Genomic DNA, 23,839 nt, shown 5'->3' with positions numbered 1-23,839 from the left:
TCTGGTCTCCCATGCGGGTGCAGGGCCCAAGCACTTGGGCCATCCTCCACTGCACTCCTGGGCCATAGCAGAGAGCTGGCCTGAAAGAGGGGCAACTGGGACAGAATCTGGCACCCTGACCAGGACTAGAACCTGGTGTGCCGGTGCTGCAAGGTGGAGGATTAGCCTAGTGAGCCATGGTGCCGGCCTCAACCTACTATTTCAATATTATGTATTTCAGGAAGTTCATAGAAAATGAAATTAAAATGTAGGGGTTTTTTTGGTGCAAAAAATGAAATCCATGCAAACAAGGAGTTTTTAAAAAGGTTCATGGAACACGCATATTGTGAAAAACTATGGATTTCCAAATTTTTGTACCAAAATAATTATTTCCATTTTTTCATGGACATCCTGAAGTATTCTCATATTTAAGTTCACTCATAAGTACCCCAAGTTTTTCTTTTTCTTTTTAATAAATATTTATTTATTTGAAAGAATTACAGAGGGTGGGGGAGAGAGTTCGATCCTCCATCTGTTGGTTCACCCCCCAGATGACTGCAATGGCCAGGCCGAGCCAGCCAAAGCTAGGAACCCGGAGCTTTATCTGGGTCTCCCACTTGGGTAGCAGGGGCCATCTTCTGAAGCTCTTCCCAGACAATTAGCGGGGAGCTGGATCAGAAGTGGAAAAGCTAGGACATGAACCACCACTCATATGGGATGTTGGTGTTGCAGGCAGCAGCGTTACCTGCACACCAAAGCATCAGCACTGCCGCCTCCACACCACTTTATTTTCTTATCTTATTGCATTGCCTAGAACCTCCAGAATAATGCAAGTTCTAGGATTCCCTGGCTTGTTCTCAGACTTTAGTGCACAGGCATGTGGATCGCTGCTGTAGAACTCTAGCAAACTCATCCTATCAAGTAAGTGTCTCATCGACTCACAGCTTAGTAAGAGTATTTCCCTTGGATCAGACATTTGGTGCAGCAGCTAAGACATCACTTGGGATGCCCATATCCCATAACGGAGTGCCTGGGTTTGAGTCCCAACTCTGTTCTCCATTCCAGCTTCCTTGGAGGCCATGCAGGTGATGGCTCAATAGTTGGGTCTCTGCCACCCATGTAGACTTGAGTTGAGATCCAGGCTCCTGACTTTGGCCTAGGGACTTGGGGAGTGAACCAATGAATGGAAGGAAGGTCTGTTTCTGTGCCTTCGAGAAATTGATTTTGTATTATTTTTAAATAGGTTGTAACTTGTTAAGTGTTTTATCACTTAATAAACAATTTCATGAATAGATATTAAAAATGTCAAAAATCTGCTATAATATGGATGCAACTTGAAGACACTATGCTAAAAGAAATGAGCCACACACAAAAAGACAAATACTGTATGACTGCACTTACTTGAGTTCCCTGAGTAGACAAGTTATGGAGGCAGAAAATAAAGTAGAGGTACCAGGGCCAGAGGAAGAGGAACGGGAAGTTATTGTTTAATGGATGCAGACTTCCTGTTTGGGAAGATGGAAAAATTCTGGAGGCAGATGGTGGTAACAGTTGCACAACAGTGTGAATGTACCTAATGCCACTGACCTGCACTTTTAAAAAAATGGGCAAAAGGGTACATTTTATGCTCTGTATATTTTACTATAATTAAAAAGTAGAAATAGCATTATATAATAGAGAGATGGAGAGATAAATATGTATTGCCCTTTAAAAATACACTTCTATAGTGCTTAATTTTATGTTATATTCTTATAAGTTTAAAGGTTTTTCTTAACAGCCCCAGAAAAGCCTTCCATTTTCATTACAAAACCAACCACCTCTCACTGGCCCATCGTCTAAGCTGGAACACAACTAATCTGATGTCCCTGACAGTATCTCAATGCTGTATTCCTGTGAGAAACAGCAAAGGTAATGCCCCAGGCTTCTTGTGGTTTTGGGATAACAGAAGGCAAGTTTGTTGTTTTTTAATGATTCTGTGCCTGTTTTAACTTAGTGAGGAATGCTCAGATGCAACCATCTCAGACACAGAAACCATTTCATTCTGGAGGTGAGGTGACTCAGTCTAAGGTGACCCCAGGATCCCCCCAAAGTGAGTGCCCTATAACCAGATGAAGACAAAGACCTGGGTGGGGCAGGTGGCCAAGTTCTTCTGAGAGCATTTGCTGCTTTCCAGGTGGAGATGGGCGGTAGGCAATTTAGGAGAAGCTGAGGAGAGGGCCTGCAGCTGGGAGAGACTAGATCTCACCACACAGGCAGAGTAGGGGTCCACAGCACAGCAAGATGGCAGAGGAGGACCCAGGGTGGTGGTCTGGGACCCAGGGGGCAGGGGCTTGAGAGAACGGGAAGCCAGGGAGGAGAAGAGTGGGTAGTCTCAGATACCAAGGGGAAGAGAAGCACTAGAAAAAGGGCAGACCCTGTGTCGCATCCTGGAGAGAACTGGAGAGGAACCTCAGACTTGACCCTGACGAGGACTTTCTTGACCGTGACCTGAGATATTTCAGAAAGAAACAGGGATGAGATGAGAGCCGGGGGCCATTGCCCTGTCCCCAGGGTGAGAAGACAGTGCCTGGTGCAGGCAGCATGGGTGTACAGATGACAGGTGGATAAAGGACAGATGACTAAACATGCAGACGTTTAAGCAGATACATGGACAAGTGGATGAAGGGTGGCTGCGTGAATACACAGATGCTGGACAAATGGATGGACGTCCTGGGCACAGAGCAATCAACAGCTGCAAAGTATGGTCTGAGGAGGCTTCATGGATGAGGTGGGGTGGATCTGCATCTCCATGAACAGACACCAAAGCAGGGGTGTCTCCATAATGCTTTGAGTCAGACATGGCCCCGTGTCCTTAGGTCTAGGGATATGAGAAAACTTACAGACCCTAAAATAAGGCCGCATCCCTTGGTCACCTGAGAGGGATACATCACTGTGATTTGCTGAGCTCCTGCTGTGCACAGCAGCACAGTCAACACAGTTTGCAGGAAGGACACACTGGGGTCACTCCAAGGCTGCCTTGGACAGGGTGCCAGAACTCTGGGGGGGGGGCGGGGGGGCTGGCCAGCCACCTGCACTGTGCCGAGAATGCAGCCCTACCTGCTGAACCTGTGCCTGTAATGCCCCACAGGTTGCCGCTCCAGCCCAGCCCCCAAGAGGCAGGCCCCAGGTGCTGGCCCCACGGGTTTTGGTCTGAGTCTCAGTCATGGTGGTATATCTTTGGCAGTGGGACCCAGCTCTCAGTCACAGGTAAGTGGCTCTCCAAGCCTCTCCCTGCCATCCCACCTCCTGCTGTCTGTGCAAAGTCTGTTTTCTCTCCCTGGGGACTTTGCCCTTCTGCCTCTCCCACCTTTAGGGTCCTTGCCTTTCACCATGGGTTGTGGGAGAGGTAGGTGGTCTCAGGACAGCTCACAGAAAGGATCCCAGCAGCAGGAGCCTTCCTATCCCAACACTCGGACATGGCCAGGTCTGGGGACCTGGGCTAGGGGTTGCTCAGGGACAGGGGCTCCTTCCCTCTTCTAAGGCAGGTCCCTGAAAAGGGGCAGAGACTGGTTCTGATCAGAGGTTCCAGCAGGCATTAGAGACAGCCCCTGACTCTCCAGGATCTGGGTTGAGGGCCTGAGGTCCATCTAGGCTGGGAGAAGCACCCAGGAGGCCCAGGGGCATGGCCGGGGCTGTGACCCCAGCACCCAGAGGCACAGGATCCCTCTGAGGGAGGGCCAGCAGAGGGTGGAAAGGGCTCTGACTCTTGCTAGGCTGTGCTATCTGAGCCTCTGCTGGGCCATGAGGACACAGGGACACTGAGGGACAGGACAGACTGGGTGAGGTGACCAGAGCCCAGGGCTAGTCACAAAGGAGCAGATCTGGAGCCCCTGGGGCCCATGTCTCCCCTGACCATGGCCTGGCCTCCTGCCTTCCCTGAAGGTCACAGTATACCCAGTGGCCCAGGAAGGGGGAGCAGAGGGCAGCTCAGAGAAGCTCTGGCTGCCGGGTGGAATGAGAGGCTGCTGGGGCAGCCATGGGGGTCACTCTGCCCTGGTTTGGGGAGCATTCCCAGGAGCCAAAGCAAAAGTGAGCCACTGGGGGGAGGGGGGCCTCACTGGGACAGAGCCTGAGGGGGCAGGAGGCTTCAGGACCCTCCCTCACATGCCGAGCACAGGCTGGGGCCGTCCCCACACAGCCCTGACTGTGCTGCTGGGAGGGTGGGACCTTTGTTCAGAGGAGTCTCCAGGCACTGAAAGAATGAAGTGGAGGCCTTGGCTGGGGCTGGGGTTCAGCAGGTCAGGGCCAGATTCCAATCTCAGCCTCTGGGGACCGGAGAGGAGCAAGGCTGCCCAGTTATGAAGGGGAAGCTGAGGCTGCAGAGGGGATGAGCAGAGTCTACTCAACTGGGAGAGACTTGGAAGGGCTTTGGGAGGGGGCAGGACTGTTTGTTCCCTAGGCAGCTGATGGGCAGGAGGGGAAGAGAAAGGAGCATGGTCCCTGGCGGGGGGGCGGGAAAGGATGGGGACAGATGGTTGCATTGTGAGAGAGCTCCCCAACACCCAGACCCATCTCTGCTATGTCACATCCCTCTGTCCCTGCAGGTCAGCCTGTGGTCGCCCCCTTGGTCACTCTGTTTCCACCCTCCTCAGAGGAGCTCAAGGCCAACAAGGCCACCCTGGTGTGTCTGATCAGTGACTTCTACCCAGGCACAGTGACAGTGGCCTGGAAGGCAGATGGAGTCACCATCACCCAGGGTGTGGACACCACCCAGCCCTCTAAACAGAGCAACAACAAGTACATGGCCAGCAGCTTCCTCAGCCTTTCACGTGGACAGTGGACATCGCATAGCCGCTTCACTTGCCAGGTCACCCATGAGGGGAAAACCACGGAGAAGAGCGTGGCCCCTGCACGCTGTCCTTAGGGACCAACTCTCACCCACCCATGGGGTCTGGAAGCTGCAGGACCCCAGGAAAGGGCTTCTCCTTCCACCCCTTCCCTGATATCCTGGCCCTCCCCACCCCTGCATCCAATAAACTCTCAATAAACATCCTCATTGTCAATTAGACATCCTGCTTGGTCTCATTTTTTTTAGTCTCTTATTTAATCTGCAACCTGCCTGGAGTTCTCTGGTTGGGGGAGTTTCCCACACCCAGTGAGGAGGCAGCCCAAGGGGCGAGACTCGGGGTCTTCTGAGGACGTCACACAGGAAACACCCCAGGAAGGAGAAGTTTGGTCACTGACATCAGGGCCTCTGACCTCTCCTTTCTCCCCTTCCTCCTCCCAGGAGAGGGCCCCCCACTCCTTGCCTCTCTCTTGGGTGGAGACGTCCTTGACTGACCTCTGCATCCTCCCACCCCATGCCTTCTTTCCTCAGCTTGAACCTCCTCTGCCCCTGGCCCCTGCCCCCTGGAAAGTACTCACCTCCTCTTCCCTGCTCAGCTCCTGCCTGCCTGCCTCCATTCCCCATCACCCCTGGTGACCTGGACAGCTCACAGGGCACACAATGCTTCAGAGCTACTGGATTCATGGGCTTTGAAATTCAGTGGCTGCCTTGAGTCCTCACTCCATGGCAGCTTCAGAGGCAAAGGGGAACAGAGAAACCCAGGAAAGAAACTGTCTCACAAAGGGACTGCCAGGAGGCAGGCACCTGAGGGGTCTGGCCAGGCAACAGGAACTCCACAGGAGACTCAGCCACCAGCTAGGGAAGGAGCTGGAGGAACCTTCAGAGAACTGGGTCAGGATCTCCCCCACAGCCAACCTGAGACTGATGGCAAAGAGAAACCCGAGAGACCCCCCCAGGCTCAAGAACGTGTCACGTGGTCCCAGTGGCACATCAGAGCCTCTGTGGGATCAGGCTGAGCGGGACCCACGGCCATGCTTGAGCCTTTCCTGCCATAACCACTCTCAACCGCCACAGCTTCCTCCTGAGAGCACTGCTCACACAGCAAGGGTCTGTTGTGGAAAATTTCCTGCTGGGGCCCTCAGAAAGCCCTGGGCTTTTCCAGAAACTTCTGGGGGATATGGGCTGAGATATCATGTAGTCAGGCTGGCAGACAACCCAGAAGTGGGAGCAGGAGGTACCACATGTTTCTCTTAGAAAAGAGTATTTATTGGAGGGATACAGACAGAGACACAGCTAGACAGAACTCCCATCTCTTGGTTTCTCTCCTCAATGTCCACAGTGACAGGGACTGGACTGATGCTGAGACCTGGGAGCAGGTCTCCCATGTGGGAGGCAGCAAACAATTACTCAGCCATCACCACTGCCTCCTAGGGTCTGCATCAGCAGGAAGCTGGGGTCAGCAGCTGGAGTAGGAATGGAACCCAGGTATTCCAATGTGGACACTAGGCTACATGGCCCCTCCCTACAACACACCTGTGCTGAGCACCTCCTGTTTCCAGGAACTGTCTAGAGTGTCAGGACTTCTCTTGTGCATGCAGCATGAAGGAGTGAGGTCCTTCCATGAGGACTGCAGGCCGGAAAATCATTAGTACATTTTTTCTGTGTATAGTCATGTAAATATGGCAATAACCTTAGAAATCTTATCTTGTGTGCTTATAATTACTTATTGAAAATGACAAATTTGTCAGTGCCGTGGCTCACTAGGCTAAACCTCCACATGCGCACCAGCACCCCAGGTTCTAGTCCCGGTTGGGGTGCCGGATTCTGTCCCGGTTGCTCCTCTTCCAGGCCAGCTCTCTGTGTGACCCAGGAGTGCAGTGGAGGATGGCCCAAGTGCTTGGGCCCTGCACCCCATGGGAGACCAGGAGGAAGCACCTGGCTCCTGGCTTCAGATTTGGGAAATGCCGGCAGCAGTGTGCCGGCTGTAGGGGCCACATGGTGGGTGAACCAAAGGAAAAAGGAAGACCTTTCTCTCCGTCTCTCTCTCTCACTGTCTAACTCTGCCTGTCCAAAAAAAAAAATGACAAATTTAATGAGACATTTATTAATTTCTTAATTCTTAAATAATTTGAAATTTCTGTCTTGGAAATCACCTGAACATACAGTTTGATATTTGAATGCAGTACTCCTGCAATTATCGACTATCATCATTCTCTGGCCAGGAACAGTCTGAATTTTTTTATTTTTGTGGGACAAAACGGTAACATGACATCCACTATCTAGACAACATAGCTAATGAAAGATATAAGCTCAGGAGCAGATATTTAGGATTCTCATTTCCTGTGTATCTGAAACTATTTCTGTTGAACACCAAATCTCCATGTCCATCCCCAGCTCAGAGCAAGACCCCTCTTCTGTTTTTATGAGATTGGCAGCTGGAACACCACCTGTGTGTCTAAGTAGAATCACAGAGGACTGGCCCTCCTTTGACTGCCTTATTTCACTGAGAACGACCCAGCATCCCGATTCTGGACGAATCGCGAGAAGAATTGAAACTGGGATGGAAACATCTATACGCTGCCATGTTTTCTGCAGCACTATCCCTACCAACTGAGACATGGAAACAAGTTCGGCATCCACTGACGGATGAAGGAATAAACAAACAGTGGTGCACGGACACAGTGGATCATCCTCCTCCTTTCAGAGGAGGAAATCTTGTCCTGCAGGAAATGTAAATATGTATGAAAGCAGCTGGAACACTTGGATGGGACAAGATGGAGAGCTCCATATAACCTATCACTCACACAGATGAAAGTGAAATCTGAGCAGAGGGCACATTCTTCAGCACTCTTAGAAGGCCACACTGAGAGGCAGATTGGATTAAGTGCACAGCCTGATGGGGGTCAAGGTGGGTTTCTCACCTCACTTTCATCCTCCTCCAATGCAAGTGAAGTCTGGGTACCACTGAAAGGAAAACCAAGGGTGAATCCCTGTCTTTCTCCAGAAATGTGAGAAGGAAAATTTGGGGTATCAAGGAGAAGGTTATACCAATTTGTTTTGTTCATCTCACTTCACTGACAAAGCGGTCCTAATGTCTGCAGTGGATAAGGGATAACCTTGAAAATTACTATATTTCAGCCGGCGCCGTGGCTCACAAGGCTAATCCTCTGCCTAGCGGCGCCCACACACCGGGTTCTAGTCCCAGTCGGGGCGCCGGATTCTGTCCCGGTTGCCCCTCTTCCAGGCCAGCTCTCTGCTGTGGCCAGGGAGTGAAGTGGAGGATGGCCCAAGTGCTTGGGCTCTGCACCCCATGGGAGACCAGGAGAAGCACCTGGGTCCTGGCTCCTGCCATCGGATCAGCGCGGTGCGCCGGCCCCAGCGCACCGGCCGCGGCGGCCATTGGAGGGTGAACCAATGGCAAAGGAAGACCTTTCTCTCTCTCTCTCTCTCTCACTGTCCACTCTGCCTGTCAAAAAAAGAAAATCACTATATTTCAGCTAAAAATAACCAGAAAGCATTGTGTTCTCCAAGGAATGAGAGGAAAATCTCTAGTATCCCTTTCTCATACTATTTCACCTCACAGGTATTCTTGTCAGTGGATCTGGACCACGGCTCCCATATGGGATTTGGGGGGTCTATGGAGGCTGCACCAAATACCCACCCCTCTACCACTACTGACTAATAGGCTGTTGCTGGTATGTGCTGGCAGATTCCTTGACCAAACTCCCAACCGGGCTTCCCTGAGCCCTCTTCAACCAGGCCTCCAGCCGACTCGAACAAATGCGAAGGGTTCCTAACAACTGTAGGCTGCAGCCTTCATCTGCCTGCTGAGAAGGCTCAAGATGGCCAAGCAGGTTCACGGCTACAGCCAACACCTGGAGGAAGGGCCCCCACCTCCCAGCTTCTGGGAGGGCAGGAGCTGACATCAGTAAGCACCTTAGCTAACATGGATGGGTTTCACGTGGCCCGAAAGTCCCCTTGCTGCTGTTCCTAAGACTACACTTGCTTGGCTGAACTCGGCCATGTTTACCGTCTTCCCCATGCTCTGCTTGAGTGCCTGGATTCCAGAACTAAGTTCCAGATCAAGTGAGGACACAGTGACTCCCTCTCTGAATTGTCCATTGATACACTTTGCTCGTTAGGGGAAAATCCCACTTCTGGGGTATCTCTCTCATGGTTAACATAATTCTTAATTGTGTTAGTACGTCAACTACAGCCACTGAAAAGGTCTCTTCCTAGCCTGTGGCTCCTCGCCCCCTCCTTTTTTTTTTTTTTAAAGATTTTTTTATTTACATGAAAGAGTTACACAGAAAGGAGAGGCAGAGAGAGGGCTTCCATCTGCTGGTTCACTCCCCAAGTGGCTGCAGTGGCCGGAGCTGCGCCGATCCAAAGCCAGGAGCTTCGTCTAGGTCTCCCATGCAGGTGCAGGGGCCCAAGGACTTGGGCCATCTTCTGCTTTCCCAGGCCATAGCACAGGGTGGGATCAGAAGTGGAGCAGCCGGGTTTCACGTGGTCTGGTGCCCATGTGGGATGGCAGCACGGCAGGCGGCAGCTTTACCTGCTACACCACAGTGCCAGCCCCTTGTACACTGTTAATGCTAATGAAGATGCTCAGAACCATCTCGGTCAACTAAGCCAGGAGCAAGGGTGTCTTGTGACCAAAAACTGGAGCAGCCAAGAGCTACCGCTTACAGGGCTTGTTTTCAGGGAACTTCTACCTACTCATGAAGTTCTGGGATGGATGACGTCTATTCAAAGGGTGGTGGTTGCATATGCCCACGGAGTTATTGAGGTAACACGAGTTTCTCGTTCAGTTGAGGGTGGAGAATGAACAGTGAGGGGTTCAGGCTTCCTGTGTTAGGTGAGTTAGATGAGGCTGCTGCTCGGGCATGGGGTCCTTCAGCCTCAGCTGGGTCCGGCTACTATGGCGCATTCACCGCTAGATGGTCTCGAGCCAACTCATGTCCACATACAAGGACATCAGGTTGGTTTTAACCAGCATCGAAACAGGATTGGGCCACTTATTTTTACAGATGTATTTGAAAGGCTGAGTTAGGGAGAGGTCTTCCATCTGCTGGGTCACTCCCCAAATGTCCGTGAAGGCTGGGCTGTGCCAAGTCAGATCCAGGAGCCTGGAGCTGCTTCTGGGTCTCCCACGTGGGTGGCAGGGGCCCAGGCTTTTGGGCCATCTTCAGCTGTCCTGGGCACTTTAGCAGGGAGCTGGTTCAGAAGTGGAGCAGCTGGGTCTCCAATGGGCGCCTGCCTATATGGCATGCAGGCATCACAGGTGGCAGCTTAACCTTCAGTGCCACGATGTCTGCCCCGGGTCATTTTCTTTAAGTAGTGGGCTGTGCTGTTAGTTCCACTTCTTGGCTGCTGATCCCATGAGGGTGGAAGCTCGCATCCCGATCCTGGGCTCCCAGCTCAGAGCTGACCCCCCCTCCCGTCCCGCTCACTCACCCTTGGCCCCTGTTATCTCCAGTCAGCGGTGACTGGTGCACCCTTGCTCCTTGCTTTGTGTTTGGTTGGTGGTCCAGCAAGATGAGATCCTGTCCCGGGGTCTATCTCACTACCTCTCAACAGCCTGTGCTGTGGCAGAAGCAGATGGGCAGTAGGGGGCTGTGTTTTCCTTTTTTATTTTAAAAGCCATGAGTAGTACCGTGGGATAGGATGGTAATGAAAGTAGTCCATCTGCCACCCCCATTCCCACTCCAAGTGGTAGTGGCTTCTTGGCACAAGTTGTTGGTCTTATACTAACTTCTGTTACTACCTGGTCTCCACATGATGCACACTGTTAAGTCCATGTTTTCCCCCCTAGGTTTGTCAATTTCCTGCTTTTTCCTGTCCTGAAACAGGATTATCCATTTATTTAAGAGATTTTTTATCTATTTGAAATGCAGAGTTGGGAAGACAAGTCTTCCATCTGCTGGTTCATTCCCCAAATGGCTGCAACAGCCAGGGCTGGTCAGAGTTGGAGCCCGAATCCTGGAACTCTGTCCAGGTCCCTGTGGAGGTGGCAGGAGCCCTAGCACTTGAGCCTCTGTTGCTCTCCTGGGCACAGGAGCAGGGAGCTGGATGGGAAGTGGAGCAGCCAGGACTCAAGCCGGTACCCATATGGGACACTAGTGTCGCAGGCAGCAGCTTAACCCACTATGCCAGTCCCTGGGATTATCCATTTTACCTCTTCATTGACACACCATTCCTCTTACCCTCATATCAGTCCTTTAAGTTGACTAACAGCCACAGTATTTTTCTCTGACTATTTACCATTTGCCTGTCTAAACATCCATCAACATAGAAGGAAGATATTTTGGTCTCCATCCCTGCCTCCTGGCCAGAACCCCTGGAGCCCTTGTGGTTTCCTAAGTGATGAGGGCATAGGAGCACCTGTTAAATTTTCATTACCCATCCACCCCCCCCCATTGCTGAGGTCATTCAGGCACAAGTAAGGTGAATAGAACCCTTTATTGGCAATAAGCCCCTTTAACCACACCTCAGTCTAGCCTGGTGTGGCCACTGGGAAAGCTGTTGCCAGAGCAACCAGCTACAGGACTAGAGTTCCACTCCCTGACCTCCCGGGGAGCAGGGCGAGGCTGGAAGTGGAGTTTAGTTGCCTGTGGCCAGTGATTCACTCAACTGTGCACATGGAACGTGACCTGAGGGCACTGGGTCTGGAGCACTCCAAGGTGGGGAACGAGCTGGCGGCAGCTTAGCCCACTGCACCGCAAGGCGGCCCCAGCCACGAGGGTGTGCACCTTAGCTCCTTAGCTCCGTGCATTTAAGGACAGGCAGTGGGAAGGCGGTGCCTAAGCAGTTGCAGATAGCGCTGTAGAGTGTAGCCTTTGTGCCTGGCTGTTCGCTGTGAGAAATCTCCCAAATCGATGCACTTAGGCTCCTGGTCTGTCACCTGGCAGACTCCTGGGCTGAGGGCCATTGTGCTTAGAGGCTTGGATTCCTGGCTGGGAAAGGAAGCTGGGCCTGCCCATCAGTCCGCTTTCCTGGGGCCATGCCTGGGCCACCTGCCTGGTTTGATTCTTGGTGGCTTCCCTGTCCCCTTACAAGCTGAGCTCTGAGCTGCGGTCTACACAGAAGTTAAGCCCTCAGTCCACCTTCTCTCTGGCTCCTGAACCTGTGCATGTGCTGATGGAAATTCCCTGGGGGGGCTTGGGAGGGGACACAAGCTCTCTCCACTTAGACCTGTTAAGGAACAGTGGATATGCTGAGATGCCTGTCTTCCTGCCAGCCCCCAAGTGTCCAGGACTGGAAGAAGCCCCTGTGGCTTCTCTTGGGCGGAAAGGGAGCTGTGGGTCTCTGCTCCAGGCATGAGCAGGAGTGGGTGGTGAGGATGTTGCTGTCAGCGGGGAGGCCTGGGCTGCCCTTGCGTGACATGGGAAGAGGCTGAGCGGTGTGGGATTGCTTGAGGGTTCCCTGTCTTGTTCTCGGGTTGGTGGAGATGCACAGACCAGTCCCCCTCTCGGTGTCTTGTATCTTGCAGTGCGGAGCCTGTGAGTGCTGAGGACTCAGCTGTGTCCTGTCCCTGGAGAGCTCCCTCTTCCTGACCCTGCCCTCGATGAGGGCCGCTCGAAGATGGACAGTGATGGCACAGGCCTGGCCCTCTCCTTGCCTCCAGCTGGCATCATCGAGTAGCCATGGCTCAGGAGTTGTGGTCCCGCTGCTCACCCAGGTAAGGCTGGAGCAGGGGGAGGTGCGGGCAGAGGCACAGTCAGTGTGCTCACCCAGGTAAGGCTGGAGCAGGGGGAGGTGCGGGCAGAGGCACAGTCAGTGTGCTCACCCAGGTGAGGCTGGAGCAGGGGGAGGTGCGGGCAGAGGCACAGTCAGTGTGCTCACCCAGGTGAGGCTGGAGCAGGGGGAGGTGCGGGCAGAGGCACAGTCAGTGTGCTCACCCAGGTAAGGCTGGAGCAGGGGGAGGTGCGGGCAGAGGCACAGTCAGTGTGCTCACCCAGGTAAGGCTGGAGCAGGGGGAGGTGGGGGCAGAGGCACAGTCAGTGGGAGTCACCCCGGGGTGGGAGCCTCCGTGGACGTGCACCTGTTGGGTGTAGGTCAGGTCTGCCTGAGGTGGGCAGGAGTGGGGACGGCCCTCTGACAAAGGGCTGCGTGGGAGAAGGGACGAGAGGCCTGCAGGGAAGCATTGTGTGGACAAACCCCAGTGCCTGGGGTGGCAGGTGGGGTGGGGCAGCTGGTGGCCTGTGGAGGGACGGGGACCAAAGGCCTGCTGCATCCCAGGGCTGCGGCTGCTTGAAGGAGCCTGTATCTTTGCTCATCTTCACAGAAGGCCAAAGCTGAGGGTGCTGGGCTTTACCTAGGAGGGAGATGTGCTGGGAGATCTCTCATCCCTTTTGTGTCTTGCACACGCATATGCACATGCACATGCACACGCACTAGCCAAGGCAGGGCCGGCCTCGGTGGTGGCCAAGGCCAGGCTAGTAAAGAATCCAAGGGCGGAGCCTCCATGGGTCCCAGAGCTGGGGGACTCTTGCCTTGCTCTCATCTTCAAGGGCAGAGGGGCATGGTCTCCTGCTCTGACAGGAAGTCGCCACTTCCTGTCCTGTCTCCTCCATGCCCGGGGAGGGTCTCCATGCCTCCAGGGCAGGAAGCTGCTTGCTCATGGAGTGCCGTGCCCCCTGTGGTGAAGATCCTGGGGAAAGGGGAGCCGATGTTGGCAGCCACAGGCTGCAGGGTCAGCCAGACCCGACCTGGCTCCTTCCCCCTCCCCCACCCCAGCAGGAGCAGACCTGCTCACACCACGGTGCATCTCCAGGAACTCCTGTGGCCTTCTTCTCCTGGTTCGATAAGCTGGACTACCTCCGTAAGCTTTGCTGTGTCTTGGGCCAGCCACACAGCTGCCAGGTGAGCACGTGGGAGGGTTGTTTGAATACGAAATGGCCTGTGTAGTAGACTCCCAGGGGTCCCTTCATAGGATCCCAAGCTGGGTGGCTGAAAACATGGTAATGTATTCCCTTGTGAGTGAAGGCTGGACGTCGGAAGTCAAGGTGTGGACATGGCCGTGCTCCCCCCAAAAGCTCCGGGGGAGGAGTTGTTGCTTGATGTTCTACCTCCTGCTGCTTGCTGGTGATCCTTTGTGCTCCTTGGCACGTCAGGGCAGTCTGCCTCTGCACATGGCTTCTTCCCCTGTGTGTCTGTGTCTCTAAGGGACTGCAGTCAACAGACTAGGGGCCCACCCTCTAGTCTAACCTCACCTTGACCTGATCACATCTGCCAAGACCCTATTTCCATTCAAAGACTCCTGTTGGACATGCACTTGGGGGTGGGTGGTGACACTGTTCAATCCAGGACAGCAGGGAACCCTTGAATCCCCCATGAGCAGGGCTCTGGAGTTGGAAGCTGGAGCTGGGAATCAAACTAGCACCACATTTGTGCAGTGCTGCTGTCTTCACGGCTAGGCTAGGCACCCCTCTCACAAATGGTGAGCTTGTGGAAACTCCAGTAGGCCTTCTGCTCAACTAGGAAGCTAGCGGTTGGGGGAAAAGGGGTGCAAAAGAGGGGGTGGAGCATCTTCCCAAACTCGTCACCTAGGAACAGATCAGCCCTAGCGTGCAGAGATCTTTCCAAAGCTTGACCTCCATAGCTTCCGTGGCAGAAGTGAGGCTCACGTGGGTAGCAGTGGCCCAGTAATGTGTATGTAGCATCCATGGTAGGTATGGGAGAGCACCTGACTCTGAAGTCCTCTCGAAGTGAGGAGATGGTCTCCTATGGTTGTCTTAGGGTGTGGGGGGGCAATGGAGCTGTACCAAGCTAAGAGCTCTGGCCTCAGCTCCCTGGGAATAACTACTTGTGTTGCCTTAGTGACATGCAGAGACCACTGGAGACCTTAAGATGTGGACTTCTGGGCACCGATATTACCCATCTGTCCTACAGACTTCACACTGCCCACCTGCAGAACGTGGGCGTGGGCAGCAACAGCCTGCTCCACGTGATGCCTGCGCCCTGGAGACTGCTGGGTGGGAGTGGTCTTGAGCTCCTGCTGCCACCTGAGTTCCTGCTGCCAGCCCTGTGCTGCTGCCCCCACCCCGGGGTGGTCATCTCCCACAACCTCCTAAACTGCCCCTCCTACAGATAAGACTGTGTGTGGAATGCTCGAGCTGAAGAATGTTGAAGTATCCTATCCTTGTTGAATGCTCTGGATATGTGGATGACCACCCTGGATTAACGCTGCTTTAGAAGCCAAACCATGGCTAAGCTAAGCTGGACAGCATTGGATCAGATGGGGGAGGGGAGACCCACAAACTGCGTAGCACTGAGGGCTGAAAGCCGTGCAGAGCTCCACCGTGCAATAGTGCACGCACAGCCAGCCAGCAGAAGTGCCGTGGTTCAGTGTCCTTACTTGCACGTGTCTGGGTAGCTTCTAGTCGCTGGCCAAGACTCCGGCTCCTTGTTGCAGGAGGTGTTCTGGCACGATGGGAGAGGCAGGGCCCAGCTGATCTGACTTGTGAAGAATATTTTAACTTTCAACATAAAGGATGATCTCATGCTCGTCTCTATCTTACAACATCAACTGTACTCGGGTCTCAGGGATTTGAGGCTTCAACTTGAACTTAGATGTTCCTCTGCTGTGTCCTAGACTGTTCTAGATGCCTGGTATAAGGACAAATGAGACACTTAAAAAAATCCTTCCTTAAACTTATTTTATTTGAAAGGGTCAGAGAGGTAGAGCAAGAGAGAAGGCTTCCATCCACTGGTTCACTCCCCACATGACTGCAACAGCCAGAGCTGAGCTGATCCAAAGCCAGGAGCTTCTTCTGGGTCTCCCAGGCAGGTGCAGGGGCCCAGGGACTTAGGCCATCCTTTGCTTTCCCAGGCCATTAGCAGAGAGCTGGATTGGAAATGGAGCAGCCGGGACTTGAACCAGTGCCCAGATGGGATGCTAGTGCTGCAGGCCAGGGCTTCAACCCACTGTACCACAGCACCGCCCCAAATGAGACTTTTTGTGAAGGATCTCTAGATACAGGTGTCCCTTTTGTCTGGTTTTCCATTTTGTTTTTTCTGCAGTTTTCAATATTTGTTTTTTTTTTGGGGGGTGGGTGGGCATGTAAAAATGGGTGAGTTAATCTTGATAAACTTCAGTTCCTCACTTGTAAAACTGAGGTCTTTTAAGACTTATGTATTTGAGGTCTGATCTGATTTCATCATCATTTAAAAAAAATCATCTATTTTTCACTTTATGTTTTTGTGTGGGAGCAAACTGTTGAAATACTTACTTAAGGTATACTAAGCTGATCTTCTGTATATTAAGATAATCGAAAATGAATCTTGATGTGAATGGAAGGGGAGAGGGAGTGGGAAAGGGGAGGGTTGTGGGTGGGAGGGACGGTATGGGGGGGGAAGCCATTGTAACACATGAGTCGTACTTTGGAAATTTATATTCATTAAATAAAAGATAAAAAAAAAGAAAAGAAATAAAAAAAAATAAAAAAAAATAAAAAAAAAAAGACATGTATTTGAAAGAGAGGTAGAGACAGAAAGAGAGGTCTTCCATCTGCTGGCTTACTCCCCAGATGGCAGCAATAGCCAGAGCTGTGCTGATCCAGGAGCCAGGAGTCTCCTCCAGGTCTCTCACGTGGGTGCAGGGGCCCAAGGACTTCGGCCATCTTCTGCATTCCCAGGCCATAGCAGAGAGCTGGATTGGAAGAGGAGCAGCCAAGACTAGAACTGGTGCCCATGTGGGATGCTGGTTCTTCAGGCCAGGGTGTTAACCCACTGCGCCACAGCACCGGCCCCTCTTTTTTGTGTGAAAGCTGTCAGCATAGTGCATTCACTTATGCAGAAGGTGTTTGAGGCTCTGCCCTTCCCTGGGCTGAGTGCTGGGGGCAGGGGTGGAAAAGACACGCGTGGTTCTCATGTTTCTAGGAACTTGTACTGAGATGGGTGACTCGGGCGATCGGCAAGTTACATCAAGAAGCAGGACAACTTCAGACAAGAGGCACGGGGACAGGATGCAGTGGAAGGTCACTGGGGTGAAGGGGGGGTAGCATCATATGTGTGGGTGGCCCGGGAACGGTGCCTGAACACTGAGGCCGGGAGTCACAGGACATGGAACAGGAGCCTAAGCAGAGGAAATGCAGGTACGGAAGCCTGAACGGGCTGATGAGGCTGGAGGTTAAAACAGGAATAGGTTAAGCAATCGGCTGAGGGAGCCACAGTGAATGGATCACTTAGTGAACATGGGTATGTTTGTGACCATGTTATCAAAAGGAACCACTTCCACTGGTGCCGTGGTACAAGGGTATCCCCCAAACTTAGTGTGTCGATCACCAATGTGAAGCATTTTAAGAGGGGCTGCCTTGGGGGCCGGCATTGTGTTGGAGGCTTCAGCTGTTGTCTATAGAGCCAACATCATATATGGATGCCAGTTTGAGTCCTGGTTGCTCCACTTCTAATCCAGCTCCCTGCCAATGTGCCTGGGGAAAGCAGTGAAAGGTGGCCCAAGCGTGTGGGCCCCTGCACCCATGTGGGAGGCCTGGAGGAAGCTCCTGGCTTCAGTCTTGCCCAGCTCTGACTATAGTGGCCATTTGGGGAGTGAACCAGTGGATGAAGGACCTCTGTTTCTTCCCTCTCCATGTAACTCTGATTTTCAAGGTTTTTTTTTTTTTTTTCCAAAGAGGGGCTGCCTTTAGGAGAGGATCAAATCATGAAGAACCCTCATGAACGGGACTGATGACCTTATAAAAGGACCACAGGGTCCCAGCTGGGCCCTTCTGCCATGTGGGGATGTGTTGGTTTCCTCTGGGGCACACGGCGAGGTGCCATCTTGGAAGCAGACTCTTCAAAGAGACAGTATCTCCTGGTGCCTAGATTGGGCTCCCCAGCCCCCAGAACTCAGATTTCTGTTCATGGATCATCCTTCTAAAGGCTTTTTGCTACAGCAGCAGGTGTAGATGAAGTTGGCTGATGCTATGGTACGAATTCCACTGTGTCTTGGGCTCTCCAAGTCGATGGCTTAGTGAAGCCCTACCCAACAGGTGAGGACATGGAGAAATAGTAGAACCCAGGAAGCCACAGAGGCAGAGCAAGTTTGGTCCATTTATGTGTGCTTTCTGGTTTATCTTACTTAAAATACTATCCTCTATTGGGGCTGGTGCTGTGGCATAGCGGGTAAAGCTGTCGTAGTGCCGGCATTCCATGTGGATGCTGGTTCAAGTTCTGGCTGCTCCACTTCTGAGCCAGCTCTCTGCTGTGGCCTGGGAAAGCAGTGGAAGATGCCCCAAGTGCTTGGGCCCCTGCACCCATGTGGGAGACCCGGAAAGAAGCTCCTGCCCTTGGATCAGCGCAGCTCCAGCTGTTACAGCCATCTAGGGAGTGAACCAGTGGATAAAAGACCTCTCTGCTTCTGCTTCTCTGTGACTCTGCCTTTCAAATAAATCTTAAATATGATCGATCATCTGGGTTCATTCATGTCACAAATGACAGGATTTCCTCCCCCCCTTTCTTAAAAGGCTGATTATTGCACTTTGTGTCTAAACCACATTTTCTGTTTCCATTTGCCCACTGATGGACATCTGGGTTGTTTGCACGTCTTGCTCACTGAACAAAACTGCTGTGCATAGGGCAGGGTGCGCATCTCTTCACGACGCCATCCGCAATGCCCTCGCGTGTCAACCCAGAGTTTTGACTGCTGTATTTCATTTAGTTAAATCTGTTTGTAGTTATTTTGTCATCTTTATTGATATCTTTTTTAAGATTTACTTGAAAGAGTTACACAGAGGAATGGTAGAGAGAGGTCTTCAATCCACTGGTTCACTCCCCAGTTGGCCGCAATGGCCAGAGCTGTACCAATCTGGAGCCAGGAGCCTCTTCCGGGTCTCCCGCATGGGTGCAGGGGCCCAAGGACTTCGGCCATCTTATTCTGTCCCAGGCCATAGCAGAGAGCTGGATCAGAAGAGGAGCAGCCAGGACTAGAACTAGCGCCCAAATGGGATGCTGGTTCTTCAGGCCAGGACGTTAAACCACTGCGCCACAGCACCAGCCCCTTGATGTCTTTGTGATTTGATTTTTTTGTAGTGATATACTTGATTAGCCTTATCTTTTTTGTATCTAGTATAGGTTTCCATTTATGATTATCACAAGACTTGGATAGAGCAACATATTTTGAGCCAATTATAATCTCATAGAAAATAAAAACTTACCCCACACCACATACTTTGCTATTAGTATCAGAATTCATTTTATATTGTTTCTATTAACCAGTTTTTCTGGTAATTTTTTAAAGTTATTTTAGCTGCCAACTACAGGGTTGGCATCCCATATGGGTGCTGGTTTGAGTCCCAGCTGTTCCACTTCTGATCCAGCTCGCTGCTAATGGTTTGGGAAGGCAGTGGAAGATGGCCCAGGTGCTCGGGCCCCTGCAGCCATGTGGGAGACCTGGAGGAAGCTCCTGGCTCCTGACTTGAGATTGGCCCAGCTCTGGCTGTTGTGGCCAATTGGGGAGTGAAGCAGCAGATGTCTCTCCATCTCCCTCTCTCTGTAGCTCTGCCTCTCAAATTTTTAGAAACATATAATTTAAAAATCATTAATATGAGAATGGGATCTACTTAAGGCACTTCAGAGGAAAGCTGAACATTTCAAAATTTTCACAAAACAGCATTTTAAGTCACATATTTTAGTGAGTCTGTCCTCCATGGATTTCAGCCAGAATGCCCCTTTAGCTGCTCACAGCTTCTTTAAGGGAACAAAAGACGAAAGGCTTTGTCAGTCCATCAGTGCTCGTGTCACATGATCTGGAGCTGTAGCGATCAGAAGGCAGCAGCAGCCCCCGTCCGTCTGTACAGGTTATTTTTAGGTACATGAAAGGTAGAAGAGAGGGAGAGGGAGAAAGTACCTTCCATCTGCTAGTTCACTCCTCAGATGTGCACAACAGCCAGGGCTGGGCCAGGCTGAAGCCAGGAATTCAGCCTGGGTCTCCCCCGTGAGTGGTGGTGGTGGTGGGGCCCAAACACTGAAGCTGTCATATGCCGCCTGCCTTGAGGCTTCAGCCTGTGGCTGGATCAGAAGTGAAGCAGGCAGGACTTGAGCTGGTCACCCAAGTGACAGCTTAACTCACCACATCACAAGTCCCGTGCCTCTCCTTCAGTGTTTTGTTTAAGATTTTATTTGAGAGGTAGAGTTAGAGATGGAGAGAGAGGTCTTCATCTTCTGGTTCACTCCCCCAGATGGCTGCAATGGCTGGAGCTGCGCTGATCTGAAGCCAAGAGCTTTATCCAGGTCTCCCACGCGTTTGCAGGAACCCAAGCACTTGGGCCATCTTCTACTGCTTTCCCAGGTCATAGCAGAGAGCTGGATCAGAAGATGAACCGTATGGGATGCCGGCGCCGCAGGTGGAGGGCTATCCTACTGCACCACAGCACCAGCCCCATCTCCTTCAGGTTTCAAGGATGGTTTCTTCCAGCAGCTTGAATGTTTCCTCTCAGCGCTGGCCTCCAAGGCTTTTGCTGGGAATCTGCCAGTCTTGTGGCATCCCTGCTCGTGTGGTGACTGCAGGGGACAAAGGTGCTCTGGAGAAATCTGAAAGTGGGTTTGGGGCCGGCACTGTGGTGCATCGGGTAAAGCCGACGCCTGCAGTGCCGGCATCCCATGTGGGCATCAGTTTGAGTCCTGGCTGCTCCACTTTTTTTAAAATTTATTTGACAGGTAGAGTTGTAGACAGAGGTCTTCTTCTGTTGCTTCACTCCCCAAATGGCCATCATGGCCAGCGCTGCGCTGATCTGAAGCCAGGAGCCAGGTGCTTCTTTGTCTCCCATGTGGGTGCAGGGGCCCAAGCACTTGGGCCATCCCCCACTGCCCTCCTGGGCCACAGCACAGAGCTGGACTGGAAGAGGAACGACTGGGACTAGAACCCGGTGCCCATATGGGATGCCAGCGCTGCAGGCAGAGGATTAACCAAGTGAGCCACGGCGCCAGCCCACTGTTCCACTTCTGATCCAGCTCTCTTCTACGGCCTGGGAAAGCAGTAGAAGATGGCCCAAGTCCTTGGGCCCCTGCACCCACATGGGAGACCTGGAAGAAGCTCCTCACTCCTAGCTTTGGATTGGCGCAGCTCTGGCTGTTTCAGCCAACTGGGGAGTGAACCAGTGGATGGAAGACCTCGCTCTCTCTGCCTCTCCTTCTCTCCCTGTGTAATTCTGACTTTCAAATAAATAAATCATTTTTATAAAAAATGGATTTATTTTGGTTTATAGTTTGAGAGATGGCAGCAGCACAAAGAAGGTCAACAGAGAAAGGAAAAGAATATTCCAGATGTCTGCAATGATTGGCATATCGCTGGCACTGAGGTGGCAGCTGTGGGTCAGGGGCAGGGGAACATCTATTCAAGTGAGGGAGCACTGGCTGCACGGGGCCTGCTGACACCACAGTGGGGCAAGCAGGAAGCAGCTACTGGGACAATACATACACAGGGCCAGGTGCACCTGTCCCTGCCACTGGTCCCCAGGGCCAGCGGTGTCCCCCAGGAGGGCAGGAGGCTGCTTTCAGGGACCCTGTGGGGACACCTGGGGCTGGCTCACAGGGCTCACATCCAGCCACAGGGCCAGGCTTCCGTCTCTCCCTGATGAATTTCTTCGGCTGTCCATGTCCCTGGTGAGCTGGACACCACTGTAAGAAGTGCCTCTCCTAGGACGTAGCGGATTTCTCTCTTTGCACCTGTATGTTGCTAAGGTCCCCTCACTTTGGGTTTATTAATGCACTTGTAAAATCCTTTTTGTTGGGGGGATGGCATTTGGGGCAGCAGTTATGCTGTCTGCCTTCCGTATGTGGGAGCATGGTGTTCAAATCCTGGCTCCTTTATTTCCAATCCAGCTTCCGTTTAATGTGCAGCCCGGGAGACAGCAGGTGATGGCTCAAGTGGTTGGGTTCCTGCCATCCACGTGAGAGACTGGGATTGCGTTGTGGAATCCTGGCTTTGGTCTGGCTCAGCCCCAGCTATTGGTGGGGTGGGGTGGGGTGGCAGGATTTGGGTGTGAACCAGTAAATGGAAGCTCCCTCCCTCTCTCTGCCTTTCAAATAAAATACAAATATTTAAAGGCAAACTTAAACATTCCATTCATTTCTATTTCTTTGGCTTTGTTATTAGCATGTGTCTGAAAACCCATCGCATATGGTGGAGGTGGGCAGCTGAGTATTTTTTCCCTTAAGGGACACAGGACAAATAGTTAAGAATGTGGGGACCGTGCCCCTTGCCCTGGGTGGGGGAGGCCTGTACGTTGTGAGGCTACAGAAACTGAACGATGAAGGAAACTCCTACTCTGTTAGGTGAACGCTACGCTAGGAGCAGCTGGGCAGGCCGCGGAGGGCACTGCCCCTGAGCCTGGGCTTTCTGGGGGATGCCATACTCCAGAAGAGCCTGCAGGGGGCAGACGAGAGCCGGGCAGTCCAGGCGCTGAAAAGGCACGCACTGCAGGAATGTTCTGTGACCAAAGGGACCTGTAGCTTGGAGGAAGAGCGGGGAGAGTGGTCCAGGGGGCCTGGGAGCCATGCTAAGGTCTTGGGCTTTTCCGTCCAATAGCAGAAGGGTCAACACGAAGTTTTATTTGTCGTGTGCTTGTGTTTGCTTTTAATGCTCACATTCTGACTTAAACACGGAGATCTTGCTCTGGTTGAAGGCACCAGCTGTCTGGGACTGCTGGGGTGCAGGAGGGTCTGGGTTTAGGCCAGGGCCATGCATACCGCGTGTGGCCTGTGTGTGTGTGTGTGTCATGGTGGCTCCTGAGATGGGCACCTGGGAGACCTCGGCTCACCCTCTGCAGGTGGTCTCACACACAAGGGTGCCACAGATGTCTCTGGGGCTTGTGCTTTTAGCTCTTTGCAGGCCAGACCCAGGTTTAGGCCACAGTCAACTGCTGTCAGAGGGATTAGGGTGGCACTGAGGGTCGTGGTCTCTTCTTCCCTGGGGGCGGGGGGTCCTGGCAGGGCCCAGGGGAAGTTGGATGAGGCTGCTTGGGTCACTGTGGGTCTCCTGGAGTTCCATTCCCACCCCACCCCCCAGGCCCATTCAGGCTCTGCAGGGGGTGGGGCTGGGAGGGTCAGCCTTGACTTCTGCCTGAGAAAGTCATCCTAGAATCGGCCAGAACTGAAGGAGCACAGAGGCCCTCCACCCCCAGCATCGCCCTTCCACACACACACAGCTGAGCAAGGCGGCCCCTCGCTCCCCAGGGCCTTGCTGCATGAGCGTGAAGCCGGGCCAGCCAGCGCTGCCAATCACGTGTCCTCTCGGGCAGCACGGACACAGCTCCCCCGTCTCTGTGACGCTGCGATGCCAGACCCCGGTCAGGCCTTTCACGTTAGGAGGCCCCACGCTGTAGGCATCAGAAACTTCGGTTTCCAACAGAAATTTTCCATTGGGGGAAAGCAACCCTCATCTGGGGTCACAGTTCCCCAAAAGCAATGAGGTACGTTTGGATCAACAACATGCACTTTGCGGTACCAGGTAAATTACCTTCGAGTTCTGCAACCTCTGTTATTATTGATTTCTTTATCTGAGAAGCAGATGGAGCGAGAGAGGGAGAGAGCTCTCACCTGCTGGTTCATGCCTGCAACAGCACCCAGAGCTCAATCCAGGTCTCCTAAATGGACAACAGAACCCCAACTACTTGAGCCATCACCCCTGGCCCAGGGGTCTGCATTAGCAGGAAGCTTGGGCCTGTGAGGTGGAGCTGATGGGCAGGGGCTGCTGTGACAGGGGAACAGGGCAGGAGGTGTGGGTGCCAGAGGGACCTGGAAGGCTCTGGTGAGGTGGCAGGGACCCTGCACAGAGGCTCAGGACCCGTCTTCCTCTGTGTGGGTCTGGATATAGCCCTTGGCACAGCTTGCGCCAGGGGGGCGAGGGGCCTGGGCTGCCAGAGCTGTGGCTGCACCAGCCTGGGGAGGACTGGTCTGGCCCTGGAGGTTCTCCAGGACCCAGCCAGACTCAGTTCTGTTTTCAACCAAGGGAGGATGTGGCTTATGGTGGTCACGTCTGCCCGAGATGCCATGGCAGGCAAGCACAGGGGCATCAGAGCAGCCAGCAGT

General features: G+C 52.8%; 1 protein-coding gene and 1 pseudogene across 1 annotated transcript; one reads left to right on the top strand and one right to left on the bottom strand.

Annotated features, from left to right (window-relative positions):
• Positions 1-23,839, bottom strand: part of LOC103345643 (protein APCDD1 pseudogene) — a 170,218-nt pseudogene that overhangs the window by 53,223 nt on the left and 93,156 nt on the right.
• On the top strand, positions 2,604-4,979 carry IGLL5 (immunoglobulin lambda like polypeptide 5). Its single transcript, XM_070066295.1, has 3 exons — positions 2,604-2,746; positions 3,107-3,225; positions 4,563-4,979. Exons 1-3 carry the CDS (start codon positions 2,604-2,606, stop codon positions 4,880-4,882), a joined length of 582 nt encoding a protein of 193 aa, XP_069922396.1. The 3' UTR covers positions 4,883-4,979.

The sequence above is a fragment of the Oryctolagus cuniculus genome, chromosome 21, assembly GCF_964237555.1.
Source record: "Oryctolagus cuniculus chromosome 21, mOryCun1.1, whole genome shotgun sequence".
NCBI classification, from domain to species: Eukaryota; Metazoa; Chordata; class Mammalia; order Lagomorpha; family Leporidae; genus Oryctolagus; species Oryctolagus cuniculus.
The sequence above is the reverse complement of the archived record's forward strand: the minus strand, read 5'-3'. Positions and strand labels throughout refer to the sequence as shown.

Bases quoted from the DNA above. Each gene is read 5' to 3' on its own strand.
- IGLL5 (XM_070066295.1), top strand. From the start codon at position 2,604: ATGCAGACGTTTAAGCAGATACATGGACAAGTGGATGAAGGGTGGCTG. The intron at 2,747-3,106 runs GTGGGGTGGATC...AATGCCCCACAG, and splicing joins GAGGAGGCTTCATGGATGAG to GTTGCCGCTCCAGCCCAGCC. The intron at 3,226-4,562 runs GTAAGTGGCTCT...CTGTCCCTGCAG, and splicing joins GACCCAGCTCTCAGTCACAG to GTCAGCCTGTGGTCGCCCCC.